We start from the raw sequence: 15,000 nt of genomic DNA on the forward strand, positions 1-15,000 counted from the left end.
AGGCTTTGAAGAAGTACTCCTTGGCACTGTACTTCAGCAGAGGGTTGTCCATAGTGTTGGATCCCACCTACAAAACACAAACACACACACACACACACACACACACACACACACACACACACACACACACACACACACACACACACACACACACACACACACACACACACACACACACACACACCAATCAAATCAGATCAGATCTCATCAGGATGAAACATGAGCGTAGAGTGAGGGGATTAGATTACCGTGACTTTACCCATAAGCCCTCACACACATGTGCCTCCACACACAAACTGTAACTACACTAGATACTGTTCATATTTTTAGAAGGACAAAGGCACATTGAAGACCCATGACTTGTACGCTTGTACGCATATGTACGCTTTGTAATGCATTGTTTATTTACTGTATATATATTTATTATCAGTAGTACAACAGGCCTGTAGAAAAATACAACAAAAATTGAGACACCTCTTGGAAATGTTGTTTGTCTGATTTGTCTGAAATGTTGTTTGTCTGAATGGATGGGTATGTTTGAGCAAAGCAAACATTGTTTCATTCTATAAACTACCGACAACATTTCCCCCGAATTTCGAATGAAAAAAATGGTCATTCCATTTGTAGTAGGCTATGTTTGAAGTGAGGTATGAGTCTCCACGTTGTTTGCAGAGCTACTGCCCAATGCCTTTGCAGGGCAGCGCAGCATGCTGTAGCAACACTGGCCAGGTAGTACTGTAGTTGTGCATTGCAGTGTTTGTATTTGGGCCATGCTACACTGCGAGGAGAAGCCGTTGACCGCTACCCAGCTGGCCATACCCAAAACAGCACTGTCCTGAAGGGGCCGGAGGGGAGATGAGGATGGGGATGAGGATGAGGGGGTGCTGTGGCCCAGTGATTACTGTAAAGGTGCACTGTGCACGATGGTGGCAACAGACAGTATTGCAACTATACTGCTCATTGAAACGGCGCTGCCTATTGCCAAATTGTATCTTTTCATGAATATTTATTAGGTGATAAACTAATAATTGCTAGTATGACCAAAACACAGTTCTACAGCTAAAAAAAATCTATTTCTGGATGCTCAAAATGGCGGACATGGAGAAGATCCACCTTTTCATGTACGAAAAGTGCTATTTTCCAAGTCATAATGAACACTTAAAATATAATGGTGGTGGTGAGTATTCATGAAAAAGTAAAAGACATTTGTGAATGGGCAGCATTCAGCAGTGTGTCGTGTGCCTCACCTGCTCATAGATCTCGATAGCCTTGGGATACTGCTCCAACTGGGCACTGTATGAAGCCACCTTCAACAGACACTTATTGGCCGAGCTGCAGAGAGGCAGAGAGAGGTGGGGGGCAGAGTGAGATGCTAAATGGTTAAAGCAGTGTTTCTCAACAGGGGTGCCGGGGCACCCTGGGGTGCCGCAGGCCTACCTCAGGGTTGCCGCGGAAACGTGGCTGATGAATAAATTATGTAATATAATACATATTTGTCTAAATTGATAAGGTAATGTTAGTCAGTGGAATTTTTCATCTGCCATTTACGCACAATTATAAAAAAAAGTAAATATAGGTCGCCCCAGTCAGCTGCGACTTCGAACGTAGGTCGTGTGACGTCTCCAAATGTAAGCTTGTGTGGTATCGGATGCGATGCCATTTTACGGCTTGTTGGTTTGGGGTGCCTTGAAATTTTTCATGAATTGAAAGGGTGCCTCGCCTAAAAAAAGGTTGAGAAACACTGGGTTAAAGGACTGCGCTTACATAGCGCCTTTCCACTCCTTCGAGCACTGAAAGCGCTTTACATTGCATACCTCACATTCACCCTTTTACAATCACATACTGTACAGTACACACACACCGGTGATCATGGCTTCCACGCAGTGTACCACCCTGCCACCAGGAGCAATTGGGGTTAAGTATCTTGCTCAAGGACACATCGATGGGGTCAGGCAGAGCAAGTGAGAATGAGAGTAAGGCGCTGTGTGTGTGATAAACACTACTCATATGCAACTGCCTTCAGCAGACACATATTGGCCAAGTTTTAAAGAGACTTAAAGGAAGTGTGTGTGTGTGTGTGAGTGTGCATGCGTGCGTGCGCGTGTATGTGTGCGTGTGTGCGTGTAGTCAGCACTCCTGTCCTGTCCACTTTCTAGACAGTGTGGGGGTGGATGTGCACACCGTGCTCTGATGTAGTGGGATATTATGGATTGGGGAGTTGTGCCAAGGACAACCACACATACCCTCGAGGATTTCAGGAGCTACGAAACTACAGTAAGCTACATTCCCTTGGCTGTGGCATAGGACTGACAAAAAAGACTCCCTCTATATACGTAAAGCTCTATTTACTTTGCTCAAAGTGCTTGAGTAGATACCAGCTAAGTACACGGCTGCGTAGTTTAACCATTTTTTTTAAAAAAGTCAAAAGTCTCCTTAACCAGCACAAGCTAGCAGTTTCTAAGATTCTTTCTATGATTAAAAAGTCTATTTGGTAACTTCCAGACGGCAGAGTGGGCGCAAAATGGGGAGTGGCGAGCCCAAAGTCCGACTAAGCTGTATCCGTCATGCCAGCATAGCTCGACTAAGAATCATAATCATTATCTGGCAAGCACAGTCCGATTTCTCAAACTCCATTTCAGTTTGATTTCAGCTCTGACTGAATGATTTCTCACCTTTGTGAGGTTCATTTCAAAATACTTGAGTGAACAGTGAATTGAAACGGCTATAGAATTTGTACGCTGGCTACTGTTCATTGTGTCAAAAGTGACATTTCTTCAGTGTTGTCCCATGAGAAAATGTACTCGCAAATCTGCAGAAATGTGAGGGGTCTACTCACTTCTGTGACATACTGAACCCACTGACTGGTCAGGCTCACCTGTTTGACTCCTCCCCCTTGTAGTAGTCTGCAGCCTGTTCATAATGTGCAATGGCCTGAGGACGAGAACATTTAGCCAAGACAGATCAGAAAACAGAAAAAAAGGACATTTGACAAAAAAGGAACACCGTAAAACATTGCAAGGCTGTTAAACGTTAAGTTTGCCTTAAGTTTGTAAGTTAACTAAACTTGAGGCTTAACTCAACTAAAGGCTTTTTCATGTTGAGTTAACTTACAGGGCAGTTAAGTTGAGGGCAGTCATGGGTGAGCGGTTAGGGCGTCAGACTTGCATCCCAGAGGTTGCCAGTTCGACTCCCGACCCGCCAGGTTGGTGGGGGGAGTAATCAACCAGTGCTCTCCCCCATCCTCCTCCATGACTGAGGTACCCTGAGCATGGTACCGTCCCACCGCACTGCTCCCCATGGGGCGCCTCTGAGGGCTGCCCCCTTGCACGGGTGAGGCATAAATGCAATTTCGTTGTGTACAGTGTGCAGTGTTTACTTGTGTGCTGTGGAGTGCTGTGTCACAATGACAATGGGAGTTGAAGTTTCCCAATGGGCTTTCACTTTTCACTTACAAACTTAAGGCAGCAGGGCAACTTACTTTGTTATGTTTAACTGGCTGCAATGTTTTACAGTGAATGGATGGCATTGAATACTGTACTCCAACTATAACAAAATAAGAAATCAAATTCCTCTTGTTGACCATTTTTTTCGTTGCAATGTTAATGTATGCCTTCCACTTTATCCAGTATCTCTTTGCACGCGACAAATAAATACCCATTGCATGATGGAAATCTGCATGTTGCAAAATGTTGCATGAGAAAGATTGACCAAATCTGGCAAAAATGAATGAAGTCTATAGACATTTTATTTCGACATATTACTTCAAGATACCGTGTTTTCATGCTGGGCACCTATAAATTGTGAGTCTGGTGTAAGTCATACACAGGTGCCTCAGATTCTGAAACATAGCACACCATAATGTTACATGATGGAAAAGTTCAATAATCAACCAATCTAATTACTACAGAATGAAAATGTTCAGCACTTAAAGAGTTATTTTGGCTGTGTGCCTTTATGGGGATGAAGGCATATAGTATAATCCAATGATAATCCAATCTTACTCCCACACTCACCTTCTCAATGTCCACCAGCTCTGACTCGTACACCTCTGCGATGGTGATGTGGTGTTTGGCAGCGATGGTGAATCTTCCCTGGAGAACGAGGAGAGGAGAGGAGAGGAGGGGAGGGGAGGAGGTGTGAGGAGAGGAGAGGAGAGGAGAGGAGAGGAGAGGAGAGGAGAGGAGAGGAGAGGAGAGGAGAGGAGAGGAGGGGAGAGGAGAGGAGAGGGAGGAGAGGAGGGGAGAGGAGGGGAGGAGGTGTGAGGAGAGGAGGGGAGAAGAGAGGAGAGGAGAGGAGAGGAGAGGAGAGGAGAGGAGAGGAGAGGAGGGGAGGGGAGGAGGAGAGGAGAGGAGAGGAGGTGTGAGGAGAGGAGAGGAGGGGAGGAGGTGTGAGGAGAGGAGGGGAGAAGAGAGGAGAGGAGGTATGAGGAGGTGTGAGGAGAGGAGAGGAGGTGTGAGGAGAGGAGAGGAGGAGTGAGGAGGTGTGAGGAGAGGAGAGGAGAGGAGAGGAGGGGAGGAGGTGTGAGGAGAGGAGGGGAGAAGAGAGGAGAGGAGAGGAGAGGAGGGGAGGAGGTGTGAGGAGAGGAGAGGAGGTGTGAGGAGAGGAGAGGAGAGGAGAGAGGAGAGGAGAGGAGAGGAGGGGAGGAGGTGTGAGGTGAGGAGAGGAGAGGCGAGGCGAGGAGAGGAGAGGCGAGGCGAGGAGAGGAGAGGAGAGGAGAGGAGAGGAGAGGAGAGGAGAGGAGAGGATTAGAGGAAAGGAGAGGAGAGGACATAAGAGGAGGGAGGAGATGAGAGAAGAGGAGGGAGGAGAGGAAAAGCATCAGCAGTTAACCCACACAGCAGTTTTACACAGCCCACATTGCAACTGCAACTGTATAATTCCATGCAGCATTACTTAAGATTTATTTGGTGTTAGTTCTGCATTTATTTATATCTTATGTCTTTCAATTATTTATTTCACTCCATGATATTGCGTTGTTTTGTTTACTAAAGACAAGGATTTCTACTTGATTTTAATAACTTTAGGGAGCACTAATACTTGTAGATAGTATAGGGGTAAACTGGTTCCTAGTTGGAATGTTTACGGAAGGGAGGATACTGTATTTTAGAAGGGGAACTGTCCTGAACCGCCAAGTTATTTTTTTCCACAGAGAAACCTGTATGAATGTAAGTTGCAGTCATCCTAATTAAAATGTGAATGAAACACAACTGCAACTCGTGTTTTGCCTCGCCTTGGTCAAGACTGTCTGGAGTGATTGCATTACATTTGACAGACGTTTTTACCCAAAGCGACTTACAATCGAGAACATATTCATAGCAAAGACCACTTGCAGATACTAAGTGCACAGGAAATATACTGAACAATAGGTGTCAATGCTAAGTGGGGTTAGGGTTTTCCTTGATCACACACACACACACACACACACACACACACACACACACACACACACACACACACACACACACACACACACACACACACACACACACACACACACACACACACACACACACACACACACACACAATCAAACAAACATGACTACACATCTCCGAGAGTCCTAATCTCACTGATGTGGAATGGGAAGAAACTCTGGCCCATGCCTGTGTCTAAGGTTCTAATATACTGTATGGCATAATGATTCAAAGTGACATGATTCAATTAGATGGAAGTGATTTTGTACAGTGTTCTCAGAGCTGGGCAGTTGGGGACATGAACCGGTGGGGAGTGGTGGAGTGGCGAGGGGCGGGGGGTTGGTTCTTTACCATCTTTGGGGGCGCTTCACAAGAACACCTTACCATGTCTGTGTAGATGTCGATGGCGGTATTTAAGCAGTTGATAGCCTCTAGCGTAGGCATTAGGGGAAGAGAGGGAGGAAGGGGTTAGACTGTGCACGCACGCTCGCACGCACGCACCCCCCACACACATATTCATACCTTCATTCACACACATTAACATCACACACACACACATGCGCAAGGCAAGGGTCGAGATGGACAGCCAGACAGACACATACGCACATACACACGCACACATGCACACACTCTCTCACACACACACACACACACACACACACACACACACACACACACACACACACACACACACACACACACACACACACACACACACACACACACACACATACACATCCAAAGTTGGTCATGCAACAAAAGGCAACACATGCAAACAGTACACTAAAAATGTACTCATAAATAGTACAGAAATAGTACAGAGGTGCAAAAAGTACAGAAAATTGGTACTCAAGTAAAAGAATATATGCTTTCCTTAAATCCTATTCAGGTAAAAGTAAAAGCCGTTGAAAAACTAAAAATCTAATCAAGTAAATGTTTTAAAAAAGTACTTCATGCATGCCTGCCTGTCTCACCTTGTGGGTCCACCTTCTTGAATGCGTTGCCTGCGTCTATAAAGCCGGTAGCGGAGTCGTGTTTGTTCTGCAGCTGCATGTGAAGCCGGGCCGCTTGGCAGAACGCCTTTCCCGCAGCTACACACACACACACACACACACACACACACACACACACACACAAAGATTCATATAACCGTGAATGTTATACACACAGACAGACACACAAGCTGTTTTGTACTGAAAGACCTCTTATCACAATAGAAAGATAAAATACTATACATGCTCTTCATCAGTTCATCCTGCCATTCATCAGGAGAGATCATAATGAACTCCTTCTGGTACCAGTGGTCTAATGTTTGAGATCAGTGATGGGACAATGGAGGAGGTCATGTGTTTACCACTATGTTTTTAAACTTGAAACATTTCTACCTATTGCATTGTTACCTCCACCAAGATTACTTATGTGATCGTCCGATTTGTGTGTTTGCTTGTGCGTTTGTGCGTTCGTTCACGGCGCGTGTGTCTTTCTGTCCACCAGAGAGCGGAGGTGCATGTGCATTCACTACTACCATAGTCTGACAGTAAAGGGCCGTACACACACGTCGCTGCTAGTTACTCGCTCAGCGAATGAACTCCATAGAATGTCTATGTGTTCCAGCGAGACTAGCAGGCGAGTAGGCGAGTACTGTACAAGCGATGCGATGTGGGCGGATCCCGAGTTGAAAATATTTTTATCTTCGAGCGAGGCGAGTAAGCGAGTAACCAATTGGAAGGCAGAGTTCGGTTACTTCTCGCCTGTTCATTGGCAGTTAAAGCCGCGGGAACTTTCAGCGAACGATCCATGAAAGAGAGGCGAGTAGGCGAGCAAGCGAGAAGCTAGTAAAGAGCAGCGATGTGTGTGTACGGCCCTTTACTGCTGAGACAACATGCTTAAACCAGGCGAGCAAGCGAGAAGCTAGTAAAGAGCAGCGGTGTGTGTGTACGGCCCTTAAAGCCTATGAGCCACGGAGGCAGTGAATGGACCCACCGCTCCAGTTCTTGGCCATCTTGAACATGTTTGCAGCCCGACAGTACATCTCACAGGCCTCCTCGATCTTATGGTTGTTCCCACCACTAAAGAATACAAGGAGGAGAAAATGTGCGCGTGAGAGAGAGAGAGAGAGAGAGAGAGAGAGAGAGAGAGAGAGAGAGAGAGAGAGAGAGAGAGAGAGAGAGAGAGAGAGAGAAATAACACCATAAGAACATATAATAAACAAGGGAGGGTGGAGGTGGAGCAGATAGAGGTAATGCAGACTCAGACACATAAATTGTTGCCATGGTGACAAACTCATTACATCCAGGACCATGCTAAAACACTGCTGGATTTAGCCCTTATCCGCAATGTTATTCTATGGAGCTCGGGGTTAGCTGACCGGCTAGAGCTGCTTTTAAGGCAGCAAGACAGAGCTGATCATACCGGCCAGCACTACGTACCAATAATGGTGACTAATCAACGAAAACATCACGCATTCTATGTACATGCATGCCTCTAAATGTTATGTCGAGCTGTATAGTTAACTTTGGGACAATGAAAATAAACAAGACAACACAACACAATACAAAAACCAGAATCCTGTGTCCATCCATTGCCTACACAGGATGACACCATTAACTGTAAGTCTTAGGGCTTGTTTTGCCAATAAAATCTATCCTACATGTTGCCTCTACACAACCCAAGCGTGACTGTCTGACTCCCTAATCTCTGTATAAGGAGGAGCGCAGGGACTGGCCATGTCTGCCTGCCATGTCTGCCTGCCTGCCAGACAATTAAATGATGTCTTCTCGGTTTGGGACGAACGGATTCATCCTGCCGCTCCCCTCCCTGATCGATAGCGCTTATTGATTAGGCCCCTCTACCCATCTCAACGCTATTCATCATCATCAGCGCAGCGTACCACCGCCAGGAGGACGAATTAGCTCTCTCTCTTCTTTCTTTTAAGGGGAGCAGGAAGAGAGCTTGTTTATTTTTAGCTCAGTCTGGATATTGTTCTGGGTGTCTTTTCTTTTCTTTTCTTTTCTTATCTCCTTCTGCTCATGTTTTGATAAAAGCCAGGCGCTCTGTTGTTCCTGTTGGTAATAATTATTAATGAAACAAAAAAAAACAAAAACAAAAACAGAGTGATGTCAGACTCCACACACATCATTGTCCCTTTGAGGAGCCTGTAGAGCAGGGGTGGGGAAGCATTTTCAATCGAGGGGCCACTTCAAATTCATCCGAGGTCCGTAAAAGTCCTCCAAGGGCCGTACTATGACCACAAACCAAGATTTCCCCCTGCACTTTAGACCTATATTGAAGGCAGCCACCTTAAGACCCCACCTTCTCTAGGTCCCCTGAATATAACTTACTTGTATAGCAAATGTAATTTCTAAGATTCCTTTACAAAATATGTCATATTTTAAGTGAAGTTGCATAACATTAAAATTACACCGGGGGCCGGATAAAACAGCCTCAAGGGCCGCAAATGGCCCTCGAGACATAGGCTCCCCACCCCTGCTGTAGAGTAAATCAGGGAATGCACACCTTTAGTTCCTAAGTTCCTGTCACATTTAGCTCCTTCAGTTCCTAAGTTCCTTTCACAGTAAGCTCCTTCAGTTCCTAAATTCCTGTCACAGTTAGCTGTTTAGTTCCTAAGTTCCTTTCAGCACCCGTTCACACCTCCAGCTCTCATCAGGACTTTGATTATTGACATGTTTAGAAGACACGTGTTTAAGAGACGCTTCAAAACGACGAAAATCAAAGGATTTCTCCCTGACGTTATTATTAGATGGCCTAGATTTACTTCACATTGATCAGAGAGTCCCTGAGGACATTTGAAGTAGGTCGATTCTAAATGCTGAGGTGTTTTAGTATGCTATGGATAAAATACTATGCTTCTGCCATCATAGGATCTGGGCACTTAGAAGCAGAGCACTGGCAGCATAATACATCCTCTGCCCAGATTTAGACCCAGAAGGAGGTTACCAAGTCTGTAAGTAGTAAAACCTCATTACAAAACAAAAAACATAGTTGTAGGAAGAAATACAAAGTTATTGGCACTGCATTGGCTTACACTGAAATTATATTTCCATCTACGATAAACACTGTCCTTTGAAGATGCATATTTGTCTAATGTTGTCATTGCTCTGAGAACTGCATTCCAACCAGACACTAATACAGGGAAGTCAAACTCAGGCCTAGGGGCAAATCTGGCCAATGGAGTCATTTTATTTGGCCCGTGAGATCATATCAAATGTGTATTACAGTTGGCCCACATACACCATTAATATAGTGTTACAACAAGACTTCTACAGAGTCACAGGAATATAAGTGGGCACAGGAAAGTGAAACAGCTCAGAAATATGCCAAATAATATATGCATAGGCACATTTGATCTATGATGGGAATCTTTTTGTGAAATCAAGGCTAAATATGAGTAGGCCTAATAAGTAGGCCTATGTGTATGCACAATTTTAGTCCGTGTTTTAAAATAAATATTGAGCTTAGCCCTCAACTTTGTTACAGATTTAGATGTTGGCCCTTGGTCAATTTGATTTGACATCCCACCCTGACATAACCTGTTTGACCTGTAATGCAGATGTTCTTCTGCCTGTCAAACTCACGCCATTACCCACTTCCCCTCACTCCCACAGGTGCCTGATATATTTCAACAGTGAGCCGACTATCCATCCACGCCCTCCCACCTCGCATCAACGGCGCATCTTGTGCCAAAACAGATCTCGCTATCTAGCCTACCTCCACACGCCGACACGGTATGTGCAACTTCAAGACCCGAGATGGCATTGACTAGATATTGATTTTACGACTCGCTGCTTGCAACCCAACCCAACCCAATCTGACCTAGCCTAAAATAGGCCTAACCACACACAATAAATCACAAAAGCTTCGAGACCACTCTAGTGGTCTGACATTGATCATGGCACAAAGCAATGGCGGAGCAATGCTCACAACGACAACATTCAATGTAGTAGCCGTTGATAATGTGTCTTAATGTTTTGTTTATGTTGTATTACAAACAAACAAAACTCAGAAAAGAAGAGCGACAGCATACACAACAGAATAACTGCGCCAGTGCTGCGAAAAACTCTTAGCTAAGTGAACGGCTGACGTTAGCATAGCAGTAGATACATGGAACACAGCGGCGCGAGAGGTGCTGAAATGGACAGCTCCCGCTACCCCCTCGCGACTCGGGCAATGCAGTCTCCTTGCCTAGAATTCCAAATTTACCCGACCCTTTGAAGGGAACAAAGGTTAGCGTAACGGGCCTCAGAACTTAATTTGTCAGAGTAATAGAAGGTGAAGGCTTTTTTGCCAACACAGAAGTATTTTCACCACCCACTGAGTGTAAGAGCTGCTTGACAAAGACCTGGTTGATCGGAAAACAGATTACTGTCCAATCGACCTGACGTCTCCTCGCTGGCAGGCAGCTTTAACTAGCAAACCAGCCAGGTAACCTCGAAAACCAAATATCATATTTGTCTAGAACTGCAGATGTAAAACACAAATAATTAAATTGAAACCACGCAGGCAGCAACTTGGCTCCATTACAAGACGTGCACTAAAACGTAGTATACAATGACAGCCTTGCACGAGATATTGCGACCACAACAACATCCCTCCCTCCGATGAATGTTGGTGCTGACAGCGTAAAACGCTGGATCTTTGGGTTACATTTTTGTAGTACAAGTACATCAGCCAACGCGGCATTTTTGGACGACCAGATAAAAAGTTATATATGCCTTAGATTCAACTAAGCATACATTGCTACTACGTAAATGATAGAGCTGCGTTTTATCTACAGTGTGAGACGAACAGTTAGCTGTCTGTCTCGCTAACAGTGGTAAACTAGTTATTGGACGTTTCTTACCCAAACATCCCTCCAAGGAATGAGCCGGTCTTATGTACTTTCTTGTCAGCTTCAGCCATTAGCTGAATGGCCTCTTTCTCTTTTCCTGAGTTATCCATTTTTTTACGAACGTATCACCAAAACAGATTCAGGACAGGATTGCAATTATCTGCATTAGCTCCTCTGGCTTCGCAACGAAGGATTACTGGCGACGGGTTTATTAACGTGGGAGTACCCTTTCGCAAGGAACGCTGGGCGTGGGAGTTTTTCTTGGGTGTCAGTATTATATCAGTGTGCGGATGTGTGACAGATTCAACTACAAGTCCCTTGTTCAAGGGCAGTCGTGCACAAAGCTCTTATTACGTAACACCTCCAAGTGGCTTTCCCCACTGCATCGAAGAAAATACAACATTGTAACAACATAGGCATGCCACAATAGGCATAACATGCATTAATTCAGCCTTTAAAATATATATATGGTTTGCCAATTTGTTTCTTAGCCACTACAAGTAGTTTGTATGCTGCTCTCCATACACCAGACATAGTATTTGATTGCAGAATGTAGTTTGATGCAATGTTGATGTTCTAATCTTTCTATAAGGAATACTTGTTTATAACACTTGCCTTTCAGGTCAACATTCAGTATGACCTTCTGGCGAACCATTCATAATAACAGAGAGGTACAGTATCTACCACTGACTTGTATACTATAGTAAGTCAGTGGTATCTACTGTCCTTGCTTTGCTGTTTTTGGAAGAACATTGGCAGGCACGCCAGTTCAGTATTGGACAGCAGGTGGCAGTAGTGGTTGATGGGGGACGTGTTATTAAGCAGAGATTCAATTCTCTGTCCCCAGGGGGCGCCCAGTGAATACAGACAGAGGACCCCACTAAAAATGATCATCTGAAATTACCCACGGCACCTGAGAACAGGGAAAATGCAGTAAAGCTGCATATATTTGTAGGGCTGCTCACACACAAAGAAAAAATACTGCAAATACTGCATAATGCAGTATTATTTTGCGGTTTGGAGTATTTCCACATTCTAAAATACATTAAATACTGCCACATTTAACACTGCAGTAGTATGCCTACTTCAGTAATGCTCTCAATGCAGTATGGTAATACTGCAGTTTTGAGAATGCAGTACAGTTGTTTTCATAAGGGATATGTTTTAATTTGTAAATAGTTGTCCTTTTACAGTTTGCATTCTCTACAATAATTCATTATGATGAATAAAATTACTCTGAGGGGACCACGCGTCTAGTAATACTGAGGCACTGTTGTTTGTTTTCTTATTTATGCAGATGGAACGAGTAACTGCATTTTGCTCGTGGAAAAAAAATCTGTCAGTATGTTCCGTGTTTGAGTTTCAACACTCTTTACAACCTCCCCAATAAATCCATCACCCAACTCAGCAATTTAACATGACCTCCTCACCTGGCATGAACCAGGGTCACCCACAGGCCTAAACGTGATTTTATACCTTAACAACACTGGGCTTACAGCCAACTCAGACAGAATGGAAAGCAAAGTCAAGGCATGACATGGGGTGGATTCCAATATATGCAGACTTCCGTCCTCCCTTGCACACTTGCCTGGTTGTGACCTCACAATGACGTCACTGACAACATAAAATGAATTCAATATCTTGCAAAAGCACACTTCTAGGGTCATTTCCCCATTTGCAATCGGAATGGTGAATGAAGATCAGTCACCCAAAAACTGTTGTGGCTAGGCTGACAGTGGGATTTATTTTTTTCTCCAGGGAGGCAGGCAGGGTGTCAGCAATACACGAGGCCATAAGCACAAGTGGAGGATGGGATTCCGCATATTGGAATGCACACATGGAGTCTAGCCTGGCAGGACAGACTACAACATGGAATTAATAGTTTGGTATGACACGATTAGAACCTGAAGGTTGCGGCCGTGGCCTGGTGGGCTTTAGATCTAAGGGTTGCTGGTTCAAATCCCACCCTTCCACTCCCTATCTCACTCCATGACTCAAGTGCCTTTCAGCAAGGCACCTAACCCAACATTGCTCCTGAGACTGTAAACAATACCCTGAAAAATAACTAAGTTGCTATGGATAAAACCATCAGCTAAGTGCAATGTAATTTAATGTAATGTAAATGTCATGTCAAATGTTGCACACAGAACTATCTAATCCGTTAACACTCTAACTGTATTAGCCTGGGCGAATAGCCGACTGTTGACTCCGAATAGCCGACTGTTGACTCTGTGCGGAGCCAAAATCTTTGGGTGGAGTACATAGGCCAGGTTCTAACTGTATAGCCATGTTTTCACAATGTACAAGCCCTCCAAAACCACTTGCAACACAGATTCAAGCAGGAAAAAACTGCACTGTGATGCGATAGAACATATTCCATGTCCTCTGGCAGGATTATCTACATGTTGCCGTGCAAGACTAACCAGCCAGGCATTTTTTTTTTCAAAGTTCACCTGGGTACCTTCAATGCACTGAATTTTTAGCGTGAGCGCCCCCCCTATGCACTGAAACGTGGTGCTCGAAGTGCATAAAAGTGCGCCATTTAACACATGCTGATTGTCTAGCTTACTATTTAGGCTACATGGAATCCTTCCTGAGGATAGAAAAGGAAGTGGACATGACATAAGCCAAAGTGAGTCGCTTTCCCTGTCACACAAGCGTACCTAAAAGAAAACAGAAAAGGAGACACATTTCATGTCTGGCATAATGATTTTTATTTGATGTTTATGATCTATGAATATGAATATATTTATTTGATCTTTAAGTGATTTTGCTGGGAAGGCCAGCAGCAGCAGCAGCAGCAGCAGCGAGCTTGTGGGTTCTACACAGATCCATGTTAAGATTGCTGTAATGTCATAGCTATGATGAACATCACCACTAATGGTCCTGCAGAAGGATCGGAGTCAGAGGACTGATCCAAGAGGACAGAGCCTTCCCTTCTCCTCTTCAGAAACTCGCACACATGCAACTGCAAGCATTTACACACACACATGCACTTGCAAGTATGTACTGTGCAGCACGCAGTACACAGCAAGGACCCATACACACAAGATATACATACACACACACATAAAGCTGCACTGACACTTGCTCATAATGATTTTATTCTGACGAAGTAGATCAAAAATATTAACATTTGTTGTGGAAGAGTGTGTAGGATGTGATGCTATATATGTACTGCTGCTGTGAACTACCAGTCATCTGAGGGTTTTTTTTAACTGTACTGTGCAAAATGTACAAATAAACCTTACATCGTTTATTGCAACCAACACATGGCTATCCGCTAAGAGGTCCCTGCTGAGCTGGTATGCTTAGACTCATTCACACATTCTCTTTCACCAGTGAAGGCAACCAGAATCTTGGATCGATGGATTTTACAAAGAGGTTTGAATCCATTTGGATCAACTGTCACTTTCACATTCAGCTTTGACAATGCACTACTGGTGTCTCACCCAAGGCTGATGGCACACAACATGTATAGACATTAAATTGCACATGCTGTGAATCTTATTGACCATTGAAGGCTAACATGCACACATTTGTGGCTACCATGCCATGTCAAAAACATAGAATGGTGGTGCCTAAATGTGGTGGTTGTGCACAGTTTGAAGTAGCAACGAAAAAAGTTAAAACAAAAAAAAGTTAAAATGAAATGTAAGGGTTATGTACGTACATCATTTTTAGCACTTTATCTTAATACCAGTTTGGCTAAATAATATGGCAGAAATAGAATCACAT

General features: G+C 44.3%; 1 protein-coding gene across 1 annotated transcript in view; it reads right to left on the minus strand.

Annotated features, from left to right (window-relative positions):
• napbb (N-ethylmaleimide-sensitive factor attachment protein, beta b) overlaps positions 1 to 11,425 on the minus strand; it is a 13,897-nt gene extending 2,472 nt beyond the window's left edge. The window contains exons 1-8 of the mRNA XM_063222478.1: positions 11,275 to 11,425; positions 7,398 to 7,483; positions 6,389 to 6,505; positions 5,799 to 5,845; positions 4,014 to 4,091; positions 2,876 to 2,931; positions 1,248 to 1,332; positions 1 to 67 (exon numbers count right to left, since the gene is read on the minus strand). The exon at positions 1 to 67 is cut by the window's left edge and continues 38 nt beyond it. Of these exons, the coding sequence (XP_063078548.1) occupies positions 1 to 67; positions 1,248 to 1,332; positions 2,876 to 2,931; positions 4,014 to 4,091; positions 5,799 to 5,845; positions 6,389 to 6,505; positions 7,398 to 7,483; positions 11,275 to 11,372 (634 nt within the window). The 5' untranslated portion in view covers positions 11,373 to 11,425. The remainder of the gene's footprint in view (positions 68 to 1,247; positions 1,333 to 2,875; positions 2,932 to 4,013; positions 4,092 to 5,798; positions 5,846 to 6,388; positions 6,506 to 7,397; positions 7,484 to 11,274) is intronic.
• Positions 11,426 to 15,000: the final 3,575 nt, after the last annotated feature.

The sequence above is a fragment of the Engraulis encrasicolus genome, chromosome 18 (assembly GCF_034702125.1).
Source record: "Engraulis encrasicolus isolate BLACKSEA-1 chromosome 18, IST_EnEncr_1.0, whole genome shotgun sequence".
NCBI lineage: Eukaryota > Metazoa > Chordata > Actinopteri > Clupeiformes > Engraulidae > Engraulis > Engraulis encrasicolus.